This window comes from Rhinatrema bivittatum, chromosome 11 (genome assembly GCF_901001135.1).
Source record: "Rhinatrema bivittatum chromosome 11, aRhiBiv1.1, whole genome shotgun sequence".
Lineage (NCBI taxonomy): Eukaryota > Metazoa > Chordata > Amphibia > Gymnophiona > Rhinatrematidae > Rhinatrema > Rhinatrema bivittatum.
The window spans coordinates 94,925,327-94,951,204 of NC_042625.1; the positions used below are offsets into that span (position 1 = coordinate 94,925,327).

The 25,878-nt window shown below is 46.1% G+C and overlaps 1 protein-coding gene across 2 annotated transcripts in view; it reads right to left on the minus strand.

Annotated features, from left to right (window-relative positions):
• The window catches only part of SH3D21 (SH3 domain containing 21), a 52,056-nt gene extending 36,857 nt beyond the window's left edge, over positions 1-15,199 (minus strand). Inside the window, exons 1-3 of one of the 2 annotated variants that reach the window (XM_029571129.1) lie at positions 14,945-15,199; positions 9,814-9,974; positions 3,430-3,496 (exon numbers count right to left, since the gene is read on the minus strand). In XM_029571129.1, the coding sequence (XP_029426989.1) occupies positions 3,430-3,496; positions 9,814-9,974; positions 14,945-14,948 (232 nt within the window). In that variant the 5' untranslated portion in view covers positions 14,949-15,199. The remainder of the gene's footprint in view (positions 1-3,429; positions 3,497-9,813; positions 9,975-14,944) is intronic. The other variant, XM_029571128.1, reaches the window with a different exon arrangement.
• Positions 15,200-25,878: the final 10,679 nt, after the last annotated feature.

Here is a 25,878-nt window from a genome sequence, read left to right on the forward strand (position 1 = left end):
CATTGCAGCTGAGACTCTTAAATGCCTGTTTTACCACGAGCCAACAGAAAGCTACTTTGGCACTGCTTGAAGTCATCGCTGCAGGACACTGGTCAGCGCTCTGGGCCACTGCTGGACTTTAGGTAACATTTCCAAGGTGACTGAATGACTTTTACCTCCGACGTAGCTCCTGCACAAGCAGCCTCTTTCCCTGAAGCTGCCTGGTCCAATTCCCTCTAAAGCAATAGATTTGACCCTGTCTGGGAGGCACACTCCCGACAGGGAACCCCTAATGAATATGCATGAGATAGATCAGCATACCGTGGAGACTGAGTATATGCAAATCTGTCTCCTGATTGTTCATTCTGGACATCCTGAAAACCTGATTGGCTTGGAGGAAGCGTTGCTCTCAACCACCTCCAATTCTGTCCAGCAGAGCCGTAGCCAAGTGACAAACTGTGCCCTCGCCCATTACACAAGACACGACACCACGAGTTGGGAGACTGTTAAATGTTTGTACAGCAATGCCCATGGCCAGTGCAAGGGTATTAGGTGCCCTAAGAAAACCTTACAGCCTGCATCCCCCACCCCATCACACCCTCCTCACACACAATTAAAAAATATGCATTTATAATAACAGATTTTACATGAAAAAGGATATTCAAAGCAACAGCTTCAGCTGAGGTAAAAGCATCACTTACAATATGAAAATTATATTTACATGCACTGCTGTGATGCCAACCAGAAAACCCTGCAGAAATCCAAGAGAACCCATATGGTATTAGGCCTACTGTAATGCATCTTGGGCATGGGCATGACCCTCAGAGAGCCAGGAGAAAACAGAATTGCAATGCAATAAACTTTCTATAATCAAAACAGCACTAACTGCCAGCACTCAAACAGCAATAACACTGCACATATTACACCCCCTATTAGGAAAACAGAACAAGCCAAGCTGCTATAGATCCCTACATACAAACTACACACTATTGAAATACCTCACTTCAGTCACCCATGCAAAACATATAAAGAGAATAAAGAGATCATAAAATATAAATAGAAATGTACAGACAAAAACCGAACAGGAAACCTCAACAAGATAAATTCTATAGGAACTGCAACAATGGAAAAACTGAAGCATTACCATTCCTCATAAAACAATAACATTTGTAAAACCATAGCAATAAAAAGAATAATTTAAAACTAATGAATAAAATGGCATTCAAAAATTAAAAACTCACATACAAATTGACCAAACATTAATAAAATATTTCAAATGACACATCAAATAACACCCAATAATTAAATCTAATAATCTGTTATCCATACCTAGAACCTCTCTCCCACACACATGCGCTCCCTCTCTCTCTCCCACACGCGGACTCTCCCTCCCACACACGCGCACTCTCTCCCACACACATGCGCTCTCTCTCTCTCCCACACACGTGCACTCTCCCTCCCACACACGTGCACTCTCTCTCCCACACACGTGCACTCTCCCTCCCACACACATGCGCTCTCTCCCACACACAGTCTTGTTCCCCTTCCTCCCACTTCCCAGCACTCTTGGACCCAACCCCTCTTTTAGACCCCCCAATGGCCCAGCAGTTTTGCTCCCCTCTCTCAAACCCTGCCCTCTCTCCCCTTCCAGATCCCCCACTCCCTGCAGTCTTGCTCTCCAGATCCCCTCCCAGAAATCCCACTCCCCTGAAGCCTTACTGCACAGCCCCATCTCTTCATCCAGACCCCCCACTCCCCAGCAGTGCCCTCCCAGGCCCTCTACTGCCCAGAAGCCTCGTTACCCCTCCCATACCTTCTCACCCACAATCCCCTCACTCACTGCAGGTGGCCAGTGCATGATTTTCTTAATGCTGCTCACTCCCGCGATGCTTCTGCAATCCCCTCATTCACCTTCCCTGCTCCGGTGCCTGAACGACAGTCGAGGAGGAAGAAGCAGCCTGCGCTTCAGGAGCAGGGAGGGTGCGTGAGGGGATCGTGGTAGTGTTGGCGGCGCCCCCCACCCCCCGTTCTGACGCCTACGGCTCCGCCAGAATCATCAGCGTGGCCAGTGGGCTGCGCTGCTTTTCCACGTACTGAGGACGGCGTTACAGCGCCTTTTGGTAGCGGCACCTATGGCCATAGACACACTCCAGCTCTGCTGTCCAGTGACCTGGTGCCCTCAGCAGCTTCACAAGTCTAAAGCAGCCTTTCTCAACAGTGGCTGGGCTTAAGCAAGCTCGGGCACAGCCGTTCACTGCTTCTGTCAGTTCCTCCTGCGTCTTTGTGCAACATTTGGACTTCGCACAACTCATGTGAAACATTCACGAGTGGATGGATTTAAGGAGGTGCTTTTCATTAGAATAATCAGCGCTGCTGTCCGGGGAGTAACAGAGAGGCCTGGGACTATTCCTGTGGGTGGCTTCCTCCCCTCCTTGTGCACAGCAAATGATGGCAGACGGGCTCATCCCTGCTGCCCTGTTGTGATTTTTTCATTTCAGTTAGGCAAGCACTAGATCCTTCCCCCTCCCCCACCTGTATTTTACCCTTTTTCATGCCACTGCCCTCCATAGCCCCCCCCCCAGCACATCAGGCCCCTCCCCGCCTGTATTTTACCCTTTTTCATGCCACTGCCCTCCATAGCCCCCCCCCCAGCACGTCAGGCCCCTCCCCCGCCTGTATTTTACCCTTTTTCAGGCCACTGCCCTCCATAGCCCCCCCCACCAGCACGTCAGGCCCCTCCCCCACCTGTATTTTACCCTTTTTCATGCCACTGCCCTCCATAGCTCCCCCCCCCCAGCACGTCAGGCCCCTCCCCTGCCAGTATTTTACCCTTTTTCATGCCACTGCCCTCCATAGCCCCCCCCCCCCAGCATGTCAGGCCCCTCCCCCGCCTGTATTTTACCCTTTTTCATGCCACTGCCCTCCATAGCTCCCCCCCCAGCACATCAGGCCCCTCCCCTGCCTGTATTTTACCCTTTTTCAGGACACTGCCCTCCATAGCTCCCCCAGCACATCAGGCCTTGTCATTTTCCTCTTTGATTCTTACATTAAATTCAGCTCCCAGGCAGCACCGGTGCAGATGTTCAGCCGCTCTAGGTGGTGACTTCACCCTACCACGTGATCTCTCTCTCTCCGGCGATCTCGCTAACATCGCACCTTGCCCTCACATCGACTGCTGTGCCCGCAGTGCCCTACCCACGTCTGGTGCCCTTGGTGGCCACCTAGATCACTTAAATGCCTCCCACCGGCCCTGCACTCAGGTCCCCTGCTTAGTACCGGGCTTTCAGTGATTCCGCAAAACTCACAAAGCCATTATCCAAAAACATCAGGCCTCCCTCTGCTCAGTGAAGAGTGGCGTTTATCCACGGCCACTCTGTGCAGGGTCCCCAGTGCATTGCGATAATCAGCATCGCCGGCAGCTCTGCACATGATTAGGGCTCTTTCACTTACCTTTTGGTTTTCTGATGGATCGTGGGTATTTCTGACCTCCATCACCCATAAAAGAAGCCGGGATTTCCTGTAGCAAGGGCAAGACAGGGGAGTATGAGCTGGGTGCAAACAGTTCAGCTAAACACCACCTAATCAGTGTGATGGGCGGAGGAAAAAGAAAAGAGGAAGGATATGGATAAAGTCATCAAGGCATTAGCACACCTCACGCATTACTAGGACTTCACCTTCCAGTCTGCAGTAAAATCTCAGGAGAGGAGATCTGGCATGGCAGACAGCCCACTCGCAAGGAATGGTCAAAGTAATATTCAATGGCATTCACATGTCCCCTCTCCTCCAGTGCAAAATTGGTCATCACAGAAGCTTTAATCACCTCGGAAATATGCATGCAGCCTCTTCCAGGATGGATGGGCTACATGCATGGACTTGAATGGCACATGAGGATGAGGAGAAATCAAACTGCTGATATTGCTACTGTTCAGTAGGATGCTCTGAGGTGATGTGACCTGCCCAGAGTTCATAGAGGGAATGTGGAGTGAGATTGGAACTCAGAGCTCCAACTCTTTCATCTCTGCCCTGTAATTGTTTTTAACATTTATATTTTTCTGGCTCATCTGTTAATTGCAACCTGGGATGGATGATTTGTGGCGTGATATTATGTATGAGTTATTGCAACTTGTTTAGAATTTACTAAAAACATATTTTAAATAACTAAATGAATGAATGCATTGCTAGTTTGGGATTCCTGTTGTCATGTGGAGTTTTGCCTAACTGGAACCTGGATTCCTGGAAGGTGACAGTCACCAAGGGAGGGAGCTGTGTGCTCTTCTGTCATTCTCTGAATAATTCCTAGATGGCTGCACTAAGAAAAGTATCAGCGTCTGCAGAGTCCATTTTCTTCCAGGACCAGTATAACTACCAAACTCTACCTGATGGGGCTGAAGAGAGTGACTTTTGTTTTAAACAGTGAGGTACTTTGATGTTTTGGGCTTAGCTTTTTCTATCCCTGTGCTCTCTTTTCCTTTCCTCTGCTTTGACAAGCACCTCCATCACTTCTCAGACTACTGCTTTGTTTCACATTTATTGTTAAAAACCACCCTGGAATCATCTTGGCACTGGAAGAGTTATAGAAAATAAAAAATAAAAACAGCAGGAATTAAGGCAAACAAGAACATGCTGCGATAAGCTTTCTGGCACCTCACCTCTCCGTGCCAGTCCTGAGGTGTGTGCCCCATCATGCCTGCAAATGTGAGCTGGGACTTTCCGTCACTGGACCAGTTGGTGCCCAGGCAAAGTGTTGTTTTCAGCAGCCCCCACCTTTCAGGCTTGCAGACTGACTCAAAAGGGTGGTGTGGCATCCCTCTTATAATGGCCCTGGCTGGCACACGTTGGACCGGGTCAAGATTCAGCCCAAAACACCCCACCAGTTCCATACCCCAAGATATCACATTCATTTCCAGTGCTCTTAATCTGGCACCCAAAAGGTTTTTTACAATAAGGACACACAGCACCTGTCCCTGTTACACAAATTCCACTGAAGCTTAAAGTAAATGTAATCTCCTCTGATTATGCATGTATGATCATTCACTTATGCATTTTGCTCTGTTGTAAAGTGCACTGGGTGGGATCTAAACTTCAGATTAGATTAGATTACAAAACAGATGCTCTGCTCACTTCTCCCTCTCTCCAACACGACAAAGCAGAGCAAGTATAGTAACATCCGTGCAGCCGTCCGCCCTCCTGTCTAATCATACACCTGATTCATCTCTTAATAGGCACTTTACTGTGACACATCCCACCTGTCATAAGCAAAATGATTAACTTCATTTCCATGCTATGTGCTACAGACTGTCGCATAGCTTCATTAATAAAGAAAACAACAGACTACCCAGTGAATCACATGCGAGACTTGGAGGACAGGGATGGACGTGGGAGTGGGTGCTGAGCACCCCCAGGTACCCACTGCTGCTGACTACCATTGCCCTCTTTACAGAATTACACAGATGAAATTCTAGGCAGATGATACAGTTCTTCTTCTCCTATGGCACAGTGCACTAGGGGTATGGGGGAGAGGGTTTGTGTTACAGTTCACCTACACTTCCTTGGCACAAACTCGTGTACTCTTAGTTCCCCTCAAAGGATTTTGACTGTAGCTGAATTCCACTTGCTGTGGTCCTCTCTGCCACCGGAGAACATTTGACCATGTGTGATGTGGTACTGATCTTGGCTTTGGTGCTCTCAGTCCGAAATGAGAAAGGAATCCCTGGTCTTCCTCGCTGAAGGCTGGCTTTGATTCCACTGGTTCTGCGAAACCTTTGCAGCTGTCTCCTAAATCAGTTTGAGCATAATTTTGTTGTAGAGCTTACAGGAAAGGCTGCTTTTGAGTTTGTTTCTTTCGGATGCACAGTTCCAAGCTTTGAAATATCAAACCTCATTTTAGTGTTAGGATATCACTCTATGTAAAACCTGATGTTCCCAGGATTAGAACAGTCAGGTCAGGGCTGGGATGCATTGGCAGAGCCTGTGTCTGTGTGTGTTACTGGTGGTCTCTTACTGGAATAACAGGAGGTGCTGCAGGGCAGGACCGAGGTGCACTAGCAGAACTCATGTGAGTGTGTATTGGTGGGTGGGGGGGGGGGGGGGGGAAGCTGGTCTCTGTACTGGAATAACAGGAGGTGCTGCAGGGCAGGACTGAGGTACAGAAGCAGAGCTGTATGTGTGTGAGGGTCTCTGTACTGGAATAACAGGAGGTGCTGCAGGGCAGGACTGAGGTACAGAAGCAGAGCTGTATGTGTGTATGGGGGTCTCTGTACTGGAATAACAGGAGGTGCTGAAGGGCAGGACTGAGGTGCACTGGCAGAACTCATGTGTTTGTACTGGTGGTGGTTGGGGGAGCTAGTCTCTGTACTGGAATAGCAGGGGGTGCTGCAGGGCAGGAGTGAGGTGCATTGGCAGAGCTGTGTGAGGGTCTCAGTACTGGAATAGCAGGGGGTGCTGCAGGGCAGGAGTGAGGTGCATTGGCAGAGCTGTGTGTGAGGGTCTCTGTACTGGAATAGCAGGGGGTGCTGCAGGGCAGGAGTGAGGTGCATTGGCAGAGCTGTGTGAGGGTCTCAGTACTGGAATAGCAGGGGGTGCTGCAGGGCAGGAGTGAGGTGCATTGGCAGAGCTGTATGTGAGGATCTCAGTACTGGAATAGCAGGGGGTGCTGCAGGGCAGGAGTGAGGTGCATTGGCAGAGCTGTGTTTGAGGGTCTCAGTACTGGAATAGCAGGGGGTGCTGCAGGGCAGGAGTGAGGTGCATTGGCAGAGCTGTGTGAGGGTCTCAGTACTGGAATAGCAGGGGGTGCTGCAGGGCAGGAGTGAGGTGCATTGGCAGAGCTGTGTGTGAGGGTCTCTGTACTGGAATAGCAGGGGGTGCTGCAGGGCAGGAGTGAGGTGCATTGGCAGAGCTGTGTGAGGGTCTCAGTACTGGAATAGCAGGGGGTGCTGCAGGGCAGGAGTGAGGTGCATTGGCAGAGCTGTATGTGAGGATCTCAGTACTGGAATAGCAGGGGGTGCTGCAGGGCAGGAGTGAGGTGCATTGGCAGAGCTGTGTTTGAGGGTCTCAGTACTGGAATAGCAGGGGGTGCTGCAGGGTAGGAGTGAGGTGCATTGGTAGAACTGTGTGTGAGGTTCTCAGTACTGGAATAGCAGGGGGTGCTGCAGGGCAGGAGTGAGGTGCATTGGCAGAGCTGTGTGAGGGTCTCAGTACTGGAATAGCAGGGGGTGCTGCAGGGCAGGAGTGAGGTGCATTGGCAGAGCTGTGTGTGAGGGTCTCAGTACTGGAATAGCAGGGGGTGCTGCAGGGCAGGAGTGAGGTGCATTGGCAGAGCTGTGTGAGGGTCTCAGTACTGGAATAGCAGGGGGTGCTGCAGGGCAGGAGTGAGGTGCATTGGCAGAGCTGTGTGAGGGTCTCAGTACTGGAATAGCAGGGGGTGCTGCAGGGCAGGAGTGAGGTGCATTGGCAGAGCTGTGTGAGGGTCTCTGTACTGGAATAGCAGGGGGTGCTGCAGGGTAGGAGTGAGGTGCATTGGCAGAGCTGCGTGTGTGGGTCTCAGTACTGGAATAGCAGGGGGTGCTGCAGGGCAGGAGTGAGGTGCATTGGCAGAGCTGTGTGAGGGTCTCTGTACTGGAATAGCAGGGGGTGCTGCAGGGTAGGAGTGAGGTGCATTGGCAGAGCTGCGTGTGTGGGTCTCAGTACTGGAATAGCAGGGGGTGCTGCAGGGCAGGAGTGAGGTGCATTGGCAGAGCTGTGTGTGAGGGTCTCTGTACTGGAATAGCAGGGGGTGCTGCAGGGCAGGAGTGAGGTGCATTGGCAGAGCTGTGTGTGAGGGTCTCTGTACTGGAATAGCAGGGGGTGCTGCAGGGCAGGAGTGAGGTGCATTGGCAGAGCTGTGTGAGGGTCTCAGTACTGGAATAGCAGGGGGTGCTGCAGGGCAGGAGTGAGGTGCATTGGCAGAGCTGTATGTGAGGATCTCAGTACTGGAATAGCAGGGGGTGCTGCAGGGCAGGAGTGAGGTGCATTGGCAGAGCTGTGTTTGAGGGTCTCAGTACTGGAATAGCAGGGGGTGCTGCAGGGTAGGAGTGAGGTGCATTGGTAGAACTGTGTGTGAGGTTCTCAGTACTGGAATAGCAGGGGGTGCTGCAGGGCAGGAGTGAGGTGCATTGGCAGAGCTGTGTGAGGGTCTCAGTACTGGAATAGCAGGGGGTGCTGCAGGGCAGGAGTGAGGTGCATTGGCAGAGCTGTGTGTGAGGGTCTCTGTACTGGAATAGCAGGGGGTGCTGCAGGGCAGGAGTGAGGTGCATTGGCAGAGCTGTGTGAGGGTCTCAGTACTGGAATAGCAGGGGGTGCTGCAGGGCAGGAGTGAGGTGCATTGGCAGAGCTGTATGTGAGGATCTCAGTACTGGAATAGCAGGGGGTGCTGCAGGGCAGGAGTGAGGTGCATTGGCAGAGCTGTGTTTGAGGGTCTCAGTACTGGAATAGCAGGGGGTGCTGCAGGGTAGGAGTGAGGTGCATTGGTAGAACTGTGTGTGAGGTTCTCAGTACTGGAATAGCAGGGGGTGCTGCAGGGCAGGAGTGAGGTGCATTGGCAGAGCTGTGTGAGGGTCTCAGTACTGGAATAGCAGGGGGTGCTGCAGGGCAGGAGTGAGGTGCATTGGCAGAGCTGTGTGTGGGGGTCTCAGTACTGGAATAGCGGGGGGTGCTGCAGGGCAGGAGTGAGGTGCATTGGCAGAGCTGTGTGAGGGTCTCTGTACTGGAATAGCAGGGGGTGCTGCAGGGCAGGAGTGAGGTGCATTGGCAGAGCTGTGTGAGGGTCTCTGTACTGGAATAGCAGGGGGTGCTGCAGGGCAGGAGTGAGGTGCATTGGCAGAGCTGTGTGGGGGTCTCTGTACTGGAATAACAGGATGTGCTGCAGGGCAGGACTGAGGTACAGAAGCAGAGCTGCATGTGTGTGTGTATGGAGGTGGTGTAGCCGTACTGCAATAGCAGGACAGGACTGAGGTCCTGTGGATGAAGGTCTTTTATTCCCCTCATATACAATTAAATGTGCATTTGGGAAACTGTAAACTGGTGCAGGATCCAAGAGATGAAAAAAGTGCTATTGCATTTCCTCTCAGGAAATAAGTGACACTCCCATGAATGCTGAAACTGTGCAGCTGGATCAGTATCCTTAAATAGCCAGAAGAGCCAGCCCAGTGAGACAGGAGGAGCGCAGTCTCTGGGGTCACCGAACCCCGTGTAAAGTGCTATGAAGCCTCAGGCAGATTAGCATCAGGGCATGGAAAAAAAATGTTGTTTCAAGTTGTTCTATCAATTTGTTTCAGCTTTACAATGTTTCTATGGTTTTATTTTCTATATATTTTATTGCATTGGTTTGATTCTAGCATGTGAACCATTTCAGCACGCACCGTGTTTTCAGCAAAATACAGACATGAAAGAAAATTGTTACACACATGGGAAATGACACAAAATGAAACAGGAAATCTTGCTGGTGTTTTTATGCCCTTTTATGAGAACAGAGCATCCTCATCAGGTCTTTAGGAGCAGGCGGTACCTCTGGTACAGGGGGAGGCTGATTCAGCTGTGGTGAGCCAGGCTGGGAGGAAGGGATGGGCTCTGCGAGGCCCTGGACTCCCAGTCAGATGCTTTTTGCTGCCTGCGCACCCAAGTATCCCCTTGGGTGCAGTTTACCTTTACTTTCATTTTTATGTCCGCCTGCTTTTTCCAAGAATTAAAACTTTTCCACCTTAAAACAGGGAAGGGAAAGGACTTCCCAGCACGAGAGAGAAAAAACCCTGCCCTGGTAATATTCCTGGGGCGACTCCCAGCATCTGTCTGAGCTTTTACCTTAACAAAGGGCTTAGGGAAAACCCCTTTCTTCCCGTTGAGCTCTCCTTCCAGCCACCCATCCTCTGTCGATTTCCGGACGTTTTTCACGATGTCCCCAGCCTTGATGTGCAGCTCATCCTCCAGCTGCCCCTGGAAGTCAATCAGCACCAGGACCTCAACTGGAAGAGACAGAAACTGTTGAAACCGGAGACTCCCATCCCCACTACCTCTCACCTTGGCAGCTTTTACCTGCACAAAGCAAGAGTCATCTTCTTCTGCAGGATATGCAAACCCAGCTCATACATATTCACTGCAGATATCCAGCCAGGGAGGGGGAAGGGTACTCCAAGGCTATCCTGAGAAACCCTGTGTCTACTGCAATCATCCTAAACAGAAAGTACAGGGAGAGCCTTCTTGCAACCACACAGAACATCTGCATTGGGTTGCGCTGGATTCGTTGGGGGGGGGGGGGGGGGGGCTCCTCAGACTTGGTCCTTGAGCGTCACAAGGTCACGGGAGATCTATGTGCAAGCAAATAGATCTCATGTCTATTCATTATGGAAATCCAGAAAGCCCGCGAGGACTGTGGCCCTGGAGGATTGAGTTTGGGGACTCCCCGGGGCCTTTTCTCCCACTTTTTGCCTTTGGAATTGGTGTAAAATGGTACAGCATGGCCTTCTCTGCAGCTGGTAAAATAACACAGAGGGTCACGATTATAAATACTCCCTTATTTACTTGTTAGTATATCACACAAAAACAGAGAGGACACATTCACAATGTGTATAGCATTTATTGAACAAAATAACACACTCACAGGACCCATGTTGAGAAGTAGTTAAACGCCCGGACTTAGGATCTACTTCTAGAACTCATTAATATATTCAGATCTGTGTGAAGAAATCTATGATCTGGACCCATATTTTAGTACTGGGAATTTGTAATTCAAGTTTGGAAATAGAAGATTTGTGAATTATTGTTATTCATGTACACTGTCAATTTAAGTGCAATTTGCTGTTTTTTTTGTTTTTTAAAAGGGTATGAATGGTTGTGTGTGTGTGTGTTAGTTTAGCTTTTAGAGGGTCTATATAGGCGAGTGTGTCATCTATACACATTGTGACTGTGTTCTCTCTCTGTTTTTGTCTCACATACTTCTATGCAGCTGGGGCAGTTCGCACCATTACATGCGAGCCTATACTACCACCATTAGGGCTAATGCAGGCATCATTCTCTACCATCAAACAATCCTGCAGTGCCTCAGACAAGCCTGGTTTTCAGGGTATTGCATATGCATGAGGTAGATTTGTTTGCACTGCCTCCATTGTATGCAAATCTCTCTCATGAATATTCATTGTGGATATCCTGAAAACCAGACCTGCTTCTGTTACTCCAGGACCAGAGTTGCCTGCCTCAGCCGTACAGCAAATTTCTAAGAACATAAGAACATGCCATACTGGGTCAGACCAAGGGTCCATCAAGCCCAGCATCCTGTTTCCAACAGAGGCCAAGCCAGGTCACAAGAACCTGGCAGGATCCCAAGGGGTGGAGAGATTCCAAGCTGCTTATCCCAGGGATAAGCATTGGATTTCTGCAACTCTACCTTAGAAATGGTTAATGGACTTTTCCTCCAGGAACTTGTCCAAACTTTTTTTTTTAAACTATTTATTTATAAATGTATTAATACAAAGCACGCAAACTTTTCATAGCAGAAAAACAATGAGAAAATGAAAAGAAAAAAAAAGAGAAAAAATAAATCAATCAACAAGAAAAAGAAACCAATCCAATTTCTCATTACCTCAGTATACCAAATATATATATAAGGGCAGAAGGAAACAGAGGAGAATTCAAGCAAAACAGAACAGCAAGAAAAAAAATGCAATAATACGTTCAGTGCTGAATACAGAAAGCTACACGGGAGATGCGACAATTCTTGGGGACTCCACAAACAATTTAAGTTGCTCAGGAGCAATGAATGCATGTAGCACTCGCTGTAACTGATCTTAATAGGAAAGCTCCCCCCAGAGCTAGTACTTCCGGTCTGAATCACTTCCTTCCCATCTGGGAATATCTTAACCTCTTGACCTAAAAAGGGAAGTGCTTGTTCTTGACCATACTCAAGTTCAGATGCTAGATCGTTCAAGAACCTCAGGAGTTGACATCTCAAGAAATCTTGTTAGGTTAGGTGGATTTAACACATTTGTAGAGCTTCAGAAAAATATTTCCTTAAAGTAAGGAACCCTAGGAAAATTAAGCAGTCTCAAATGTAAATGTCTAGCCTGCTTCTCCAGAAATTCAGTCCTCCATGGTAAAAAGCCTTGCGCCTTAACCATATTCACGTTAAGCTCTTGAATATCCTTGGTCTCTCCTTTTCCACAGGAGAGTGTCTATTACTATTGTTCTTCCAGGAGCCCCTGATGACAAAGAACAAGAGCTGACTCGAAATAGCTTTAGAGCATTCCCAGAGCTTTAAAACAGCACCCACGTGGACTCTAGAGGCACCACAGCTGGTTTCACGGGGATGATAAAGGCCATCTCACAGGAGGGCTTAGATCTTATAAGTACATCCTTAGAAGAAAGGGTTCCAGTACTCCCTAATCCAACTCCTCCAACTGCCAGACATACATCCACTGGGGTAGAAACGCCACTAAGTCCAGGAGCGCAGACCATCCCGGTTTTAGTTAGAAGCTGGAGGGATGCCGAGATTCCACAGGCTTCTCCCCTCCACCTCTGTTGTGCTGATGCCATCATCCTCCAGCACCACTTCAGACCTAGCAAGGGAATCACATCCAGCTCTCAGTAATGGGGATCAGTGACAGGGGCTGAGGGAAACCTCATCTTCTGATGAGATTGGTACTTCATCACCAATATCTGCAATGGAGATCATTTCCTCTGCTAAAGTAAGATTCAGTGGTATAAACGCAGTTATCAATTGCTGGCCAGAAAGGTGCACTAGATCAGAGGGGGAAAACCCTCACTTTCCCCTTCCATTTAGGAGGCATAGTCCCATGAATAAAAAAAGAAAAGAATAAAAACCAGGTAGGCACAGCAAGCGTTCACTACTCACATGCCACCATCTTGTTCTGCCATCCAAACCTTTTTTAAACTCAGCTACACTAACAGCTTTCACCACATCCTCTGGCAATGAATTCCAGAGCTTAATTATGCATTGAATATAACATTTTTTTTGTTTTAAATGTACTTAGTAACTTCATTTCATGCCCCCTAGTCTTTATACTTTATGAAAGAGTACATAACCGATTCACATTTACCCATTCCACTCCTCATTATTGTTCAGACCTCTATTTGGATTTTAGATTTAATTATTTGCTTTTCTAAATCCAGGCTGAAGGCAGGTTAAAAATTCAGATACAGTTGGTATCTCTAGAGGGTTGTATCTGAGGCATGGAGTTTGAAGTGATTTGCTCACAGTCACTAGGAGCCTCAGTGGGAAAAACAGGATTTGAAAGCTGACTTCCCTTGTTCTCAGCGCTCTGCTCTAACCACTAAGCTACTCCCTCCACTCCAGATTTAATGCTATGGATTACGATACAGTCTTGCCATAAGACATTGTCATGTCTGAGATCCCAGAAATGTCAGGAAGAGGGGGGAATCAGCAGGGGAGAAGCATATAACCGAAAAACAGCACATATAGGCATCCAGCAAAGAGAAAATGAGCATCTGAAACCACATCAGGGCTGAAGAGGAGATCGTGCAGAACCCAGGAGAGACTATTTACACAGGGAAGCATATGGAAGTGTCAACGGTGAGCTGTTACGTGAAAGATGATATCCCATCACTGCCCTCAAAGCTTTGTATGACCTTGGACAAGCCACCTTATCTCTCTCGGCCTCAATGAAGCCAACTATAACTATAAAAAAAAAAAGGTGAGGATCGGATGATAAAAAAGCCCTTTATTAAAGTATGCCCGACTCTGGCCCAGTTTTGCTCTTATATAGAGCTGCCTCAGGGGCAACTAGAAACAAATATACAAACATTTAAAATTAAAATCAATAAACAACATAATACTACATATATAATACATATACACGTATTATTTTAAGTTTTTGAGTTTGTACACCTATACATGTTGTTTATTGATTTTAATTTTAAATGTTTGTATATTTGTTTCTAGTTGTCCCTGAGGCAGCTCTATATAAGAGCGAAACTCGGCCAGAGTCGGGCATACTTTAATAAAGGGCTTTTTTATCATCCGATCCTCACCTTTTTTTTTTTTTACTGTTACACAGCCAGCTGGATCGGCTACGGCTTTCCTGCTTGGGCCAATTATAACTAGTCACCAATTCTGTCCCTCCCCCTCCCCCCCCCCACATGAGAGCACTTATACAGATCCAAGAGGTGGCCGAATACATACTTCTGATGGATTCTGGATGGAAAAAGTGCAGGAAGCAGGATGCACATTAATAAATATTTCCATGGGAAGACGTGCAGTTTAACCAGTGCTTACTTAAAACATCGCTGTGCACACAAGAAGAAAGCCTGTAGATGGCTGCAGACCTGAACAGATCCAAAATGTTGTAACAGTGCCTGTACAACCTCGGCATGCTCTGTACATCAGAGAATTTCAGGAATGTGCAAGTCTTTTCTGGGGCTGCTGGTGAGGTCAGGACTTTCTCCAAAGGGAAGAAGAAATGGACATCACCACTTGGGCCAGACGAGGCAGCTAAGTCTTGGAAAAGGGCCAGGATTAGGAATGAGGTGCGGGGAGTCCAATATCCCGAGCTATCCAGACCAGGGCCTGTGCGCCAGCATATAGACTCCTCCAAATACAAGGTCCTGATACAGGATTTCCAGCTCCCAGGAACACAAAAGTGGAGCCTGTGAATTTAAATCCTCTACAGCCCAAGCCATACTGGAAGGAAGGGTCCAGCAGAGTGGCTGGGTGGTGTCTGAAACCCACCAGGCAAAGAAGGGAAGTGACTTAGAACTGCAAAGGGGGTCCCCAGTCAAAGACAGACCATATCTTCCCCAAAATATACCACACTTACCCCTGCAAAAATCATTAACAGAGTAATTAAAAGACATTGGAGAAATGTGTTAGATATATATATATATATATACAGAAGCACACACAGATCTATATTATTTGTAAATCTGAAGTCTTTAGCAAACTCTAAACGGCAGGATTACTTACCCATTCTGCAGGGGGAGAGAGCCCAAAGCTTGCTGCTGCTTCTTATTATTATTATCCAGCAGCATGAAACAGAAGTCGTCCCGAGCAACGAGCACCCGCCTGCTTCCTGCTTTAAGAAGCTTCAGCTACGAAGTTTCCTGATGTGGAGAAGGAGGTTAAAAGCAGGCAGCTGCTTATGACGAGCCGAAGGGAAGGGCCAGAGCAGAGAGAAACAGGTGAGGCAGGAGGAGTTGTGTGTGGGGTTTTTTTGGGCTGCAGACTGGAAGAGGAAACGAGACGTGTGTGATACTATAGGTGACTGGGCTCAGGAATGTGCTACTCACTCACTGCTGTTATTTAGTACCTGGAGAAGGGCAGCCAAACGAGTCCTACCGCTGGAACTTGATCGTCGGCCTGGGGCAATGCTACGAGTTAGAGCGGGCACCCATCGGGGGATCCCAGCTGGGGGGCAGAACAGGACCTCGTGGTGCACCATCTGTCACAGGGCTCACTCCCGCTCCCATCACCAGGGTCCCTTTTCTGGAGCAGCACTGGGGTAAATGCTGTGGCACTTCTAAATTGTATGCAAGAGTCACACATTATTTAAAATGTGAAATTCTTGTACATTATAGAAAGTTTTCCAACTTTTGTGGGTGTGTCTTTTACTTTTTCTCTTCTAAAAATGCCTCTCTCGGCTGCTTCTTGCCCTCTATTCTTTCTTCCTCCCTGCCTCTCCTCTCATAGAACCTCAGTCCCCTCCATCCCTGAACTGGACTCGTCTTTGCTCCTTCCCCGATCCAGTCCTCTTTTTTCCTAATTCCTCTCCTCCCTCTCAACCAGGAGGAGAGCAGTGGATTCCCAGGTTATATCTGCCAGCTCCAGGCTTAAGGCTGAACCAATGGGAGCGCTGGAGGTAAGATTTGAAATGCTGCCACTCTCCTCCTCCTGCTGGGGAGAGGGAGGCTAGGATCAGCCCAGGAGCAGGAGACCACAGACAACAATCCTCATGCGCACGGGGGTCCGGCCCCAGCCTGGCAGCCTCCTCCTGTAATTCCACATCAAATCCTGTGCCAAGGCCCAGATTTTGCAGCAGGAGGAAGGCAGGGACTGGGCCTATAACCTTTGCAGGACGTCCGTTCCAGGTGTCCACACTGTCACATTGCTTTTGTACTTTGCCCTTGAACTTCTCATTGGAGCACAGTTCTTTAGTGAAGCCTGCTGGATATTTGGAGGTGTGTATCATATCCCCCCTACCTTTCTCTTATTTATTTTATTTAAAAATATGTATTTTGCGCCTATAGCGCCAAGTCATGCTAAGCAGATTACAATTTAATACAATAAACATATGTACATAAGTAATCAGTAATTAACTATAACAAATAAATAAAAATACAGAAATAACAAAAATATAAACATACTGTTAAATATCAGTGCACAATACTTATCAAAACAATTTGTAAGTCTGCTTAAGAAGAACAGGCTTTTACTTCTTTCCTGAACATCCGGATATCTTTAAGGGCAGAGCATTCCATAACTCAGGCCCTGCTATCGAGAAGGACCTTAAAGGTCGTCTCATTCAACCAATCAGTCTTGATGGTGGGCCCTGACAAATTTTGGGCAGCAGAGCTCACATAACTTTGCAAGCAATTTGCTAAATCACTGGGCCCATCAATTCTTAAAGCCTTGAAGATCAGGCCCAAAATGGTAAATTTGAGCCTCTGTCCTATGGATAGCGAATGGAGTTCCTTCAACCTAGGAGTTATATGCTCCCAGCATCGTGTGGCCAACATAAGACGTGCAGCTGAATTTTGCAACACGAAATGCTCGTAGGGAGGTGGTTGGCAACCCCATAAATAAAGACCTGCAGGAGGGAAGAACCCCCTAGTATTACACAATTAAGGAACAATATGCATACAATGTGCGTGAGAAATATATGGAGAAGCTCGATTTCTTGAAATGCAGACAGACGTTGTTGATCTAGGAGTCCTACTTGCTAATCTCTGTCCCCCTATGCCAGAAGTCTGGTGCTTAATGATTATACTGTTCCCTCTGGTAATTTATAACTGATTTATAACTGTTTGATAGGCTCACAGGGTTATAGGGTGGGGGAGGGGGTGGGGGTGGATTGTTCAGTGGGAGATTATACTGTGTCAAAGGGTAGTGACCTGGAGAAGAATCACCCAGGCACTACTAGGAATTCAATACAAAGATTTAAATATATAAAGAATTACAATTATTGATGGCAGGTAGCAGAAAAGCTTGAACCTTTCAGTCTGTGAATGGCTTAAGAGTGCAGGCCATGCACCATTTGGTGGCCCTTTTTTGACTTGTCTTCATCTTATCGAAAATGTGACCTCCAGAACTAAAGTCACAGAGGTAATATTACTTCCCTCGGTTTTTCCAGCTGCTTTATCTCAGTGACTGCTACCTTGAGGTCATCAGAGATGATGACTTCCAAGTCTCTTTCCTGTTAGGCAACTGCTAGCTCTACATTTTGTTCTTGGATTTCTGCAGTCTAAATCCATGATTTTGCATTGTTTTAAAATAATCTTTCCTCTTATGAGCCCCTCCTCTAGTAGGACCTCAGTGCTGCAGATTTTCATGTCACCTGCAAACATGCACACTTTTCCATCTACCTTTTCTCCAAACTTTAAGGGAGACATGGATAAGGACCAATTAATCTACAGCCACAGAAGCTGTAGCCCTACCGCCTGCTTCCACAGTAACCTCTCTCTACATGTACAGTACGCAGCATTTTCTAACTGGAGCCTTCTGGCCCATCCTCTACTGTGCCATAATATATGGGGCAGATAAAGTATACTGTGAATGAAGATCTCCACCCTTACAGATGCTGTTCTACCTCCTTAATTTTCACATTAAACCTGTTTTTGGGATTTTGTTATGGCACAGCGTTAACCCCTTGTGATCCTTTTCCTTTACCCATCCCCAGCCATCAAGTAAAGAATCTTAGCTGCCTTCTGTCTTAATTGGAGAGAGTTGCAGGTCTGTTAGTCCACACATTCGAGTGGAGTAACATGGCAACCAGCGGACTTTATTCAAGGCATGAAAGGAATGCTCCTTCACAGTGAACTTAGGGCTAATGGGAAGAGTGCACACCAATTTGTGGCTTACTGTTTACATATCCTGCTTCGTGAATCATAGAGGCCATGTGGTAAGCACAGTGCCTCACGGGGCTATGACTGCAGTAATGTGAAACTGTACCCAACACGACACTCTCCTTACCGTTTACCAGGCAGTAAAAAGTGTGTACGCAGTCCCCACAAGTTAATTTTTATCTGAGAAAGACAACACATCTGGGCCTGCAAAGAGAGAACAAGTCAGTCATACTTCTCAGATGACTTGTTAGGACACCAAGTGACGGCAAATTAAAGTACTTTTCCAACAAGAAGGTCTCAGACCCTCGTGGACCATGGGAACATTCAAACTGCAACATCTGAAAGCAACAGCTGAGGTATTTTCAATATCAGTCAACTGGAACATAGATTACTTTTCACAACAGGCCCTTTTCCAATAACGTTTCATCCAACCGACCAGTTTCATCATGGTCTAGAAAGCATAATCCAGTATCAATAAAAATCAAACTACTGCGTATGTGCCAGAGTTATTCATTTATTTAGAGCCAGCTATTCTGTGCAGAAACTTAAGGTTTAGTTAGATTTCATACTAAAACCACAAAGTCAAATATATGTTTACTCTCCTCGCACTATGGCCTTGAGTCAATTTTCAAACATCATCGTTTGACACCTTTTTCCTCTTACACTACTGCTGGGGTGGCCTTCCCGCCCAGCTCACAGCTTGAACACACCCGGCAGGCTGAGCCCAATTAAAGGCATGACACACCACCAACTATGACTGGACACGGATGTCATATCCACCTCAAAGATGCCAGGCACGTGATCAGAAAGGACCTTGCCACTTTTACAAGCGCACTAAGGTACACCTTGTACCAGTAAGAGCGGAAAGCTAAACTGCTCAGAAATGCACCCAGCCATGCCCCAGCAACACGAGCACCTTTCTAACAGAGCAGCCACTTGCTTTCCACAGCCATCTCAAGAAATTACAAAATCGCCAGCACATTACAAACTATCAAAAAACTCAGACCCCGCCTGCATTTCTCTGATTTTCGTATGGTACTTCAGTCTATCATTTTCTCCAAAATTGATTACTGTAATGCTCTCCTCCTCAGCCTCCCCTCCCAACCACACCAAACCTTTACAACTCCTACAGAACGCTGCTGCACGTATTCTTTCTAACACAAGAAAAAGAGACCACATCACTCCAACCCTTATTGAGCTCCACTGGTTACCAATTCAATCACTTCCACAAAAGCATCACTAATGAAAACTTCAACTGGCTCTGCCCCCCTCTCCTTCCTCCACTAGATCCACCCGCCCTGCCCTCTGAGGAACCCTCCGCTCCCCCTCTATCAAACCCTACAAGCTGATCTACACAATGAATAGAGCCTTCTCCCTCGCCGGCCCCACTCTCTGGAACTCCCTCCCTCCAGATCTGCGCACAGAAACATCCACTCCAAAATTCAAAAAGAAACTAGAAACATGGCTCTTTCTACACGCCTACCCGTCCTCCAATCCCTCCACATGATTATCTGAAATCCTTGTGACCTTCTTACTGATAATTCTCTTGTAAATATTTTGTTAATTAGTTCCCACTTTTGTTAATTGTTTCCTGTCTCTCTGGTAATCTGTTACTGTTCTGTGTAAAGGCCCTGCCTATTAGTTCTTAGTCAATTGTAAACCGATACGATGTGCAAACAGTTGTCTGTATATAAAAAAAAAAAAAAAAGTTGAATAAATAAATAAATAAATGGTGCCAAAAACAATTCATCATTTTTCAATATATGTCACTTTCACTGGCTTTTTTTTTTTTTTTTTTTTTTAAAGTAGAAGCGCATTTGATCACCCTTCTAAATAAAAATCCAGCAATGTGCAATTATAAAAGTCATAGCCTAATGCTCTTTCTAAATGTGGCCTACTCTTTTTCCCTCAGTATTGCCATGGATAAAAGAGGTGCCTGATACATAAACAAGTCTCTCTCGTGCTTTGCCCCCTAATTCCATTTGGTGGGGGGGAAGTCTTAATAGTTCCTGTTGAGAGGAAGGTAGGTGACCTGGAAGGTACAGTCAGTAGAGTCAAGAGATACAAAGGAGATCCTCTATGTAATAATTTAAATAGTACACACAAAATCTGCAAACAAAAGAGCATGAGACACAAAAAGCGGTGGAAACTTATGAGCGGTATCATCAATGGTCAAGGCTTCACAGTCCTGCCCACTGTCCAGGACATTTTCCTAAACAGGAAAGCAAAAAATCTTGCACCTCAGTTCCAGGCTTACCTAGTCTCTTGAGCAGATGTTGGGCAGCCTTGAACGGTGGCACTGATCAGTGGTTGAATGCCAGCATGGTGCCACACATTGGAAGAAAGGCCTTTTCCCTCTCTGGGACTCTCAGAGTTATTGTGCTCATGTTGCTTAGCTTTTGTGCTGACACACAGCTTATTGGGTTGACACCAGTTCTCTTGTTTCAGCTCAAGAATCAACTGCATGTAACAGTTATCAGATGGTGGCTCACAATCTTAAAGGGTCTCCTTGGTGATAATAGTCCCTGTCTAAAAGTCAGGCTTTCAGATCAACTCTGTGGTTGGTCTCACTTCCAGCTCATATTATCTCAGAAGAAACAGCATGCAAAGATCTAGATGTGTTTTTTCCTCCTGACCTTATGTGTTTTTATTTTAAAAGAATGTATATCCTGCTATGATCCAACATAATCAGCGAGTAACAAATTACACATACATAACAGCATTAGATGACCAACTTAGAATGAGATGTCTTCCTTACCAAAATGTTTAGAATAAATCTATCACAATATTGCCCACCCTATCAAGGATTTCTCAGATACAAGTGGGACAGCAGACGTTTCAATCATCTCTGTGACCAGGATACGGACAAGAGACAACATTGCACCATCCTATCACTAAGGTTAAGAGAAGAGATCCTTGCAAGTCATCGTAAGAGCAGAACATGTACCATATTGGGTAAAAGGTTCATCGAGTCCAGCATCCTGTTGCTGACAGTGGCCAATCCAGGTCACTAGGAAGTGCCCAACAGATCCCTGTCTGGATCCATTTCTTGTTCCCTTCTCCCAGGGATAAGCATTGGCTTTCTACCTGGCTAATAATTGCTTATGGACTTTTCCTCCAGAAACATGTCCAAACCCCTTTAAAACCCTGCTATTGATCACATCCTCCAGCAACAAATTCCACTTTTTTTTGTGTGTTGAATGAAAACATACTTTCTCCAGCGTTTTAAAACTGCTACTTGCTAGTTTCATGAGTGTCCTGTAGTCTTAGTGCTATTAGAGAGTTAGCAAGCATTCCCTATTTACCTGCTCCACCTCACTCATGATCTTATCAGGACACTTGTTTAGTCTTTCTTCATAGAGGAGCTCTTCTATCCCCGTCAGCATTTTCACTGCCATCCTCTGCACCTTTTCTAGTTCCACTGTATCTTTTTTGAAATGAGGCAACCAGAACTGCACACAACTCAAGCTGTAGTCACACCATGGATCAATACAGAGGCATTGTATGATATTCTGGTTTATGCTCCATTCCTTTCTGAATAATTTCTAATATTCTATTTGCTTTTTTGACCACCCCCACCGCACTGAGGTGAGGACTGCAAAATATTGTCCGCAACACCACCAAGATTCTTTTCCTGGGCAATAACTGTTAATACCAAAGCTGAGGCTAATTTAATTTACTTGTTTATATCTGGGCTAAGTATAGTCCTTGTCTGGTTTATGTAATCTTTTGTGCCGTTGAGGGGGGTTTATTGTACTTGTGACCTTAAGCCCTAAAGTGTGTGTTGGAGCTGAAAACACAAAAAAAATAAAAAGGTGCCATAAGTGTTATTAGTGTGGCTAGGGGGAGGGGTGCTATCACCATTAGCTATTGCTAGCAATCCTACCTTCCTTGTCAGGCAGCTACAAGCTACATGAAATTACTTGCTTATTTATATCTGGGCTAAGTATATTCCTTGTCTGGATTTTGTAATATTTTGTGCCTTTGATGAGGGGGGGTTATGGTACTCGTGACCTAAAGTATGTGATGGAGCTGAAAGCACCAAAAAAAAATAAATTCCTGCAAGTAATCTCAACTGCTCGTAATTTGGGCAATAAAATCCCAGACCTGCAGGCCCTAATGGTGGAAGCGGACTTGGACATTATTGCTGTTACAGAGACGTGGTTCACGGATTCTCATGATTGGGACACAGCCATACCGGGTTATAATTTGTTAAGGAAGGACAGAGAGGCCAGGAAAGGGGGAGGAGTAGCTCTTTATGTCAAAAACAATATCCAAGCAACTGAACTGAAAGGGATGTGGGGTAGAGAAGAAGCATTATGGGCCGTCCTAAAAAAATGTGATAGTGCATCCATTTTTACTGGAGTGGTTTACAGGTCTCCAACTCAAACGGAAGAACTAGACAGAGATCTGGTTGACGACATCAAAAGGTGGGAAAGAAGCTCGAGGGCAGAATGACCACCGCATGAGACGCTGTGAAGGAGCTCTCTTACTGCGATATTGAATTTCCTGGTGAGGTTGTATTCCTCATACAATGCCTCACACAAAGCGTAAAGCGAAGCTTAAGAATAATTTACCACTCAAAGAAGGAATACTGCAAAAAATTGAGTTTCTTCAAGGTAACCCCAAGAACGCTGGAAGTGAGGGCCGCATGGGAGAGAACCAGGAGCTCGGTTCTCTTCCCATGGCGTAGATGATCTCACTGAGTCCGGGGACCCCCGAGATGCCGTCACCACCGCGAGGTCAGGCTGGGGTCGAATTAGGTGAAATATCGCGATCCCTGGGAATGAGGAGGAGAGAGATGCTGACCCCAGAGTATGACGGAGGAGGTGGAGAGGGCGCGAGCGAGGGAGATGGAGGAGCCCCAGTTGGAGGAGCTACTTCCACTCCTAGGCCCCCCAAGGCAGAACCGGCACAGGACATCATGGAAAGCAACGCTCTTCAAGAACCGATAAAACTAACACCTGGAACAGTATTTTCCCTGCAAAACCTTCAATAGTGACTTTAGATTCACTATGGAATGCCTTAGTCTCTATAGAGTCTGCTATATCAACATTGACTCATGCATTTCTAGAGGCTAATAAAAGGGGATTAAACATCGAAAAGACTTAATTTACAACAGGAGAAAGCCAAAAAATTGGAAGAGAAAGTATCAAGTATGGAAAATGTTCAAATTAATTTAATTAAATCAGAAAGCTTTGCAGAGAGAAAATTTGAGAACATTGAAAAATCTCTCCGTTATTTAAACCTAAGGGTGGTTAATTTCCCTCTGATTAAGAAAATGCCTCCTGTGGAAATATTCAAAGAATATATGATGGAATGTATTAAAATTCCCAAAGAAATAACACCTGTGATTACCAAAGCTTTCTTTGTGTCTAGAAAACCTATGCCTATAACTGGAGTAGAAGCACAGGAACAACAACAAATGAACATTTCTGGAATAAATGAGATGTCGTCACAGACAGAAATTCAAACAAGAAGGACACTACTAGTCTCATTGGCATTTGAGCAGGACAGGAATTTGGTTCCTAAATTTTTCTTTAGAAATAGAACGGCTCAATAGTTTGGGCAAAATGTGTGGATTTATCCAGACATAGTCTGCTCTACACAAGAGCGTAGGAAAAAGGTTTTGCTAATGAGAGCTGAAGTGACAAACCATGGGGCTAGTATGGTATTAAGGTACCCATGCAAATATTTAATAAAATTTCAAGAAGAAAAATATATTGTTCTTGAAACGGAACAACTAAGGAATTTCTTGGACGGGAAGGGCTGAAGAGCGAAACTAGTATAAGTTGGGGTATGGCTTCTCATGTGTTGGTTTATTCCTTAAATGGTGAGGGCTAATGAGCTCCTTTATTATACTTTGTATGTACATCTTGCCCCCATATTTCCTTAGTAACTAGGGATCTCCTATGTTTTGAAATATGTGTATTTTAATACCTTTGGCGTAATGTAAAGAAGGATCTCTATTCTTGTGATATATATTTGTAATATATCTGAAATGGCAAAATAAAAAGGTGGGAAAGAAGGGAGAAGTGTTGATTGTTGGAAACTTTAACCTGCTGGACATAGACTGGAGAATCCATTCTGCAGAATCTGCCAGAAGTAGAGAGAGATAGTGGATGCCCTGAAAGGGACTCTTCAAACAAATGGTAATGGAATCCATGAGGAAGGGAGCTATACTCGACCTAATGCTCACTAACGGGGATGTCTCTAATGTCTAGGTGGGTGCTCACCTCAGCACTAGAGATGTGCATTGTTTTTTTTTCCGTCTCGAGCTTTGTTTCGAGGCCCTGCCCCCATGGGAAATTTTGTTTTTCCCGCGGTTCGTGTTTTTTTGGGGGGGAGGGCCCTGATTTTCGTGTTAGTGCGCGCTAACTCCCGATAGAGCGCGCTAAATCCCGTTAGTGCACACTAACATGAAAAACAAATTTTTTCAAAATTTCAGAAAATTTTCATTTGTTTTTTGGTTCCCCGAACCATACCGAATTCGTTGAAATTGCCTAATTCGGGAAAAACAAATGCACATCTCTACTCGGCACCAGTGATCATCAACGGTGTGGTTTGATATTGCAAACAGAATTCAGAGAAATCACATGAAGATCTGAGTTTTGAATTTCAAAAATACGGACTGTCGAAATGGGGACGTATCTGAAGGTAGAACTAGAAGACTGGGAGAACATGAGAGAGGTGGAATAACCAGTGGGCAAAACTAAAAGGAGCAATTACAAAGGCAACAAATCTATAAGTTAGAAAATTAAACAAAAGTAAGAGAAATAAGAAACCGATCTGGTTCTCCAAGGAGGTGGCTGATAAAATAAAAGCAAAAAGAACAGCGTTCAAGAAATATAAAGGATCCCAAAAAGAGGAACACAGGGAAGAATATCTGGTGAAACTGAGGGAGATGAAGAAAGAAATCAAGAAGGTAAAAAGTCAGGTGGAAGAAAGGATTGCCAAAGAGGTAAAGTGAGGTGACAAAATTTTTCTGATATATCAGAGAAAGGACCAAAGTGATATAGTGAAACTGAAAAGTGACAAAGATCATGTGTGGACAGAGACGAAGAAATGGCTGAAATATTAAACAAATACTTCAGTTTGGTGTTCACTAAAGATGACCCTGGAGAAGGATCGTCACTAGTTAACAAGACTGTGGATGTGGGTGGAGTAGACAAAACTGTTTACAGAAGAGAATATATGGGAAGAGCTAGGAAAACAAAGTGGGCAAGGCCATGGGAGCCGGATGAGGTTCATCCCAGGATACTGAGGGAGCTCAGAGATGTGCTGGCGGGTCCGCTGACGGACCTGTTTAATAGATTCCTGGAAACAGGAGTGGTGCCACAAGATTGGAGAATTTCTGAGCCTGCAAAACCCATGCCTATCAGATCCTGTGACAAAGAACCAGAGCAATGGGCTGCGGACTCCAATGGCAAAAGCCCCTGTGACTCAATCGCAAGAGAGAAGAGCCAAAACCTCAGGCCAAAGTAAAAGACCCCCTGAGAACACCAAAACCTCCAGAGTAACTCAAAAAGGAGGATCCTGGTGGTGGTCCTGCTTCACAAGAGTGGGAGCAGAGAGGAGGTGGAAACTACAGGCCAGTTAGCCTCACCTTGGTGGTGGGAAAATTAATGGAGACCCTGCTGAAGGAAAGGAGGCAGCATGGATTTGTGAGACAAATCTGATTGATTTTTTGATTGGGTGACTAAAGAATTGGATCAGGGAAGAGCGCTCGATGTGATTTACTTGGACTTTAGTAAAGCTTTTGATACGGTCCCAAACAGAAGACCCGGGAACACAATGAGAAGCTTGGGAGTGGGTGCCAAGATAGTTGCATGGATTGCA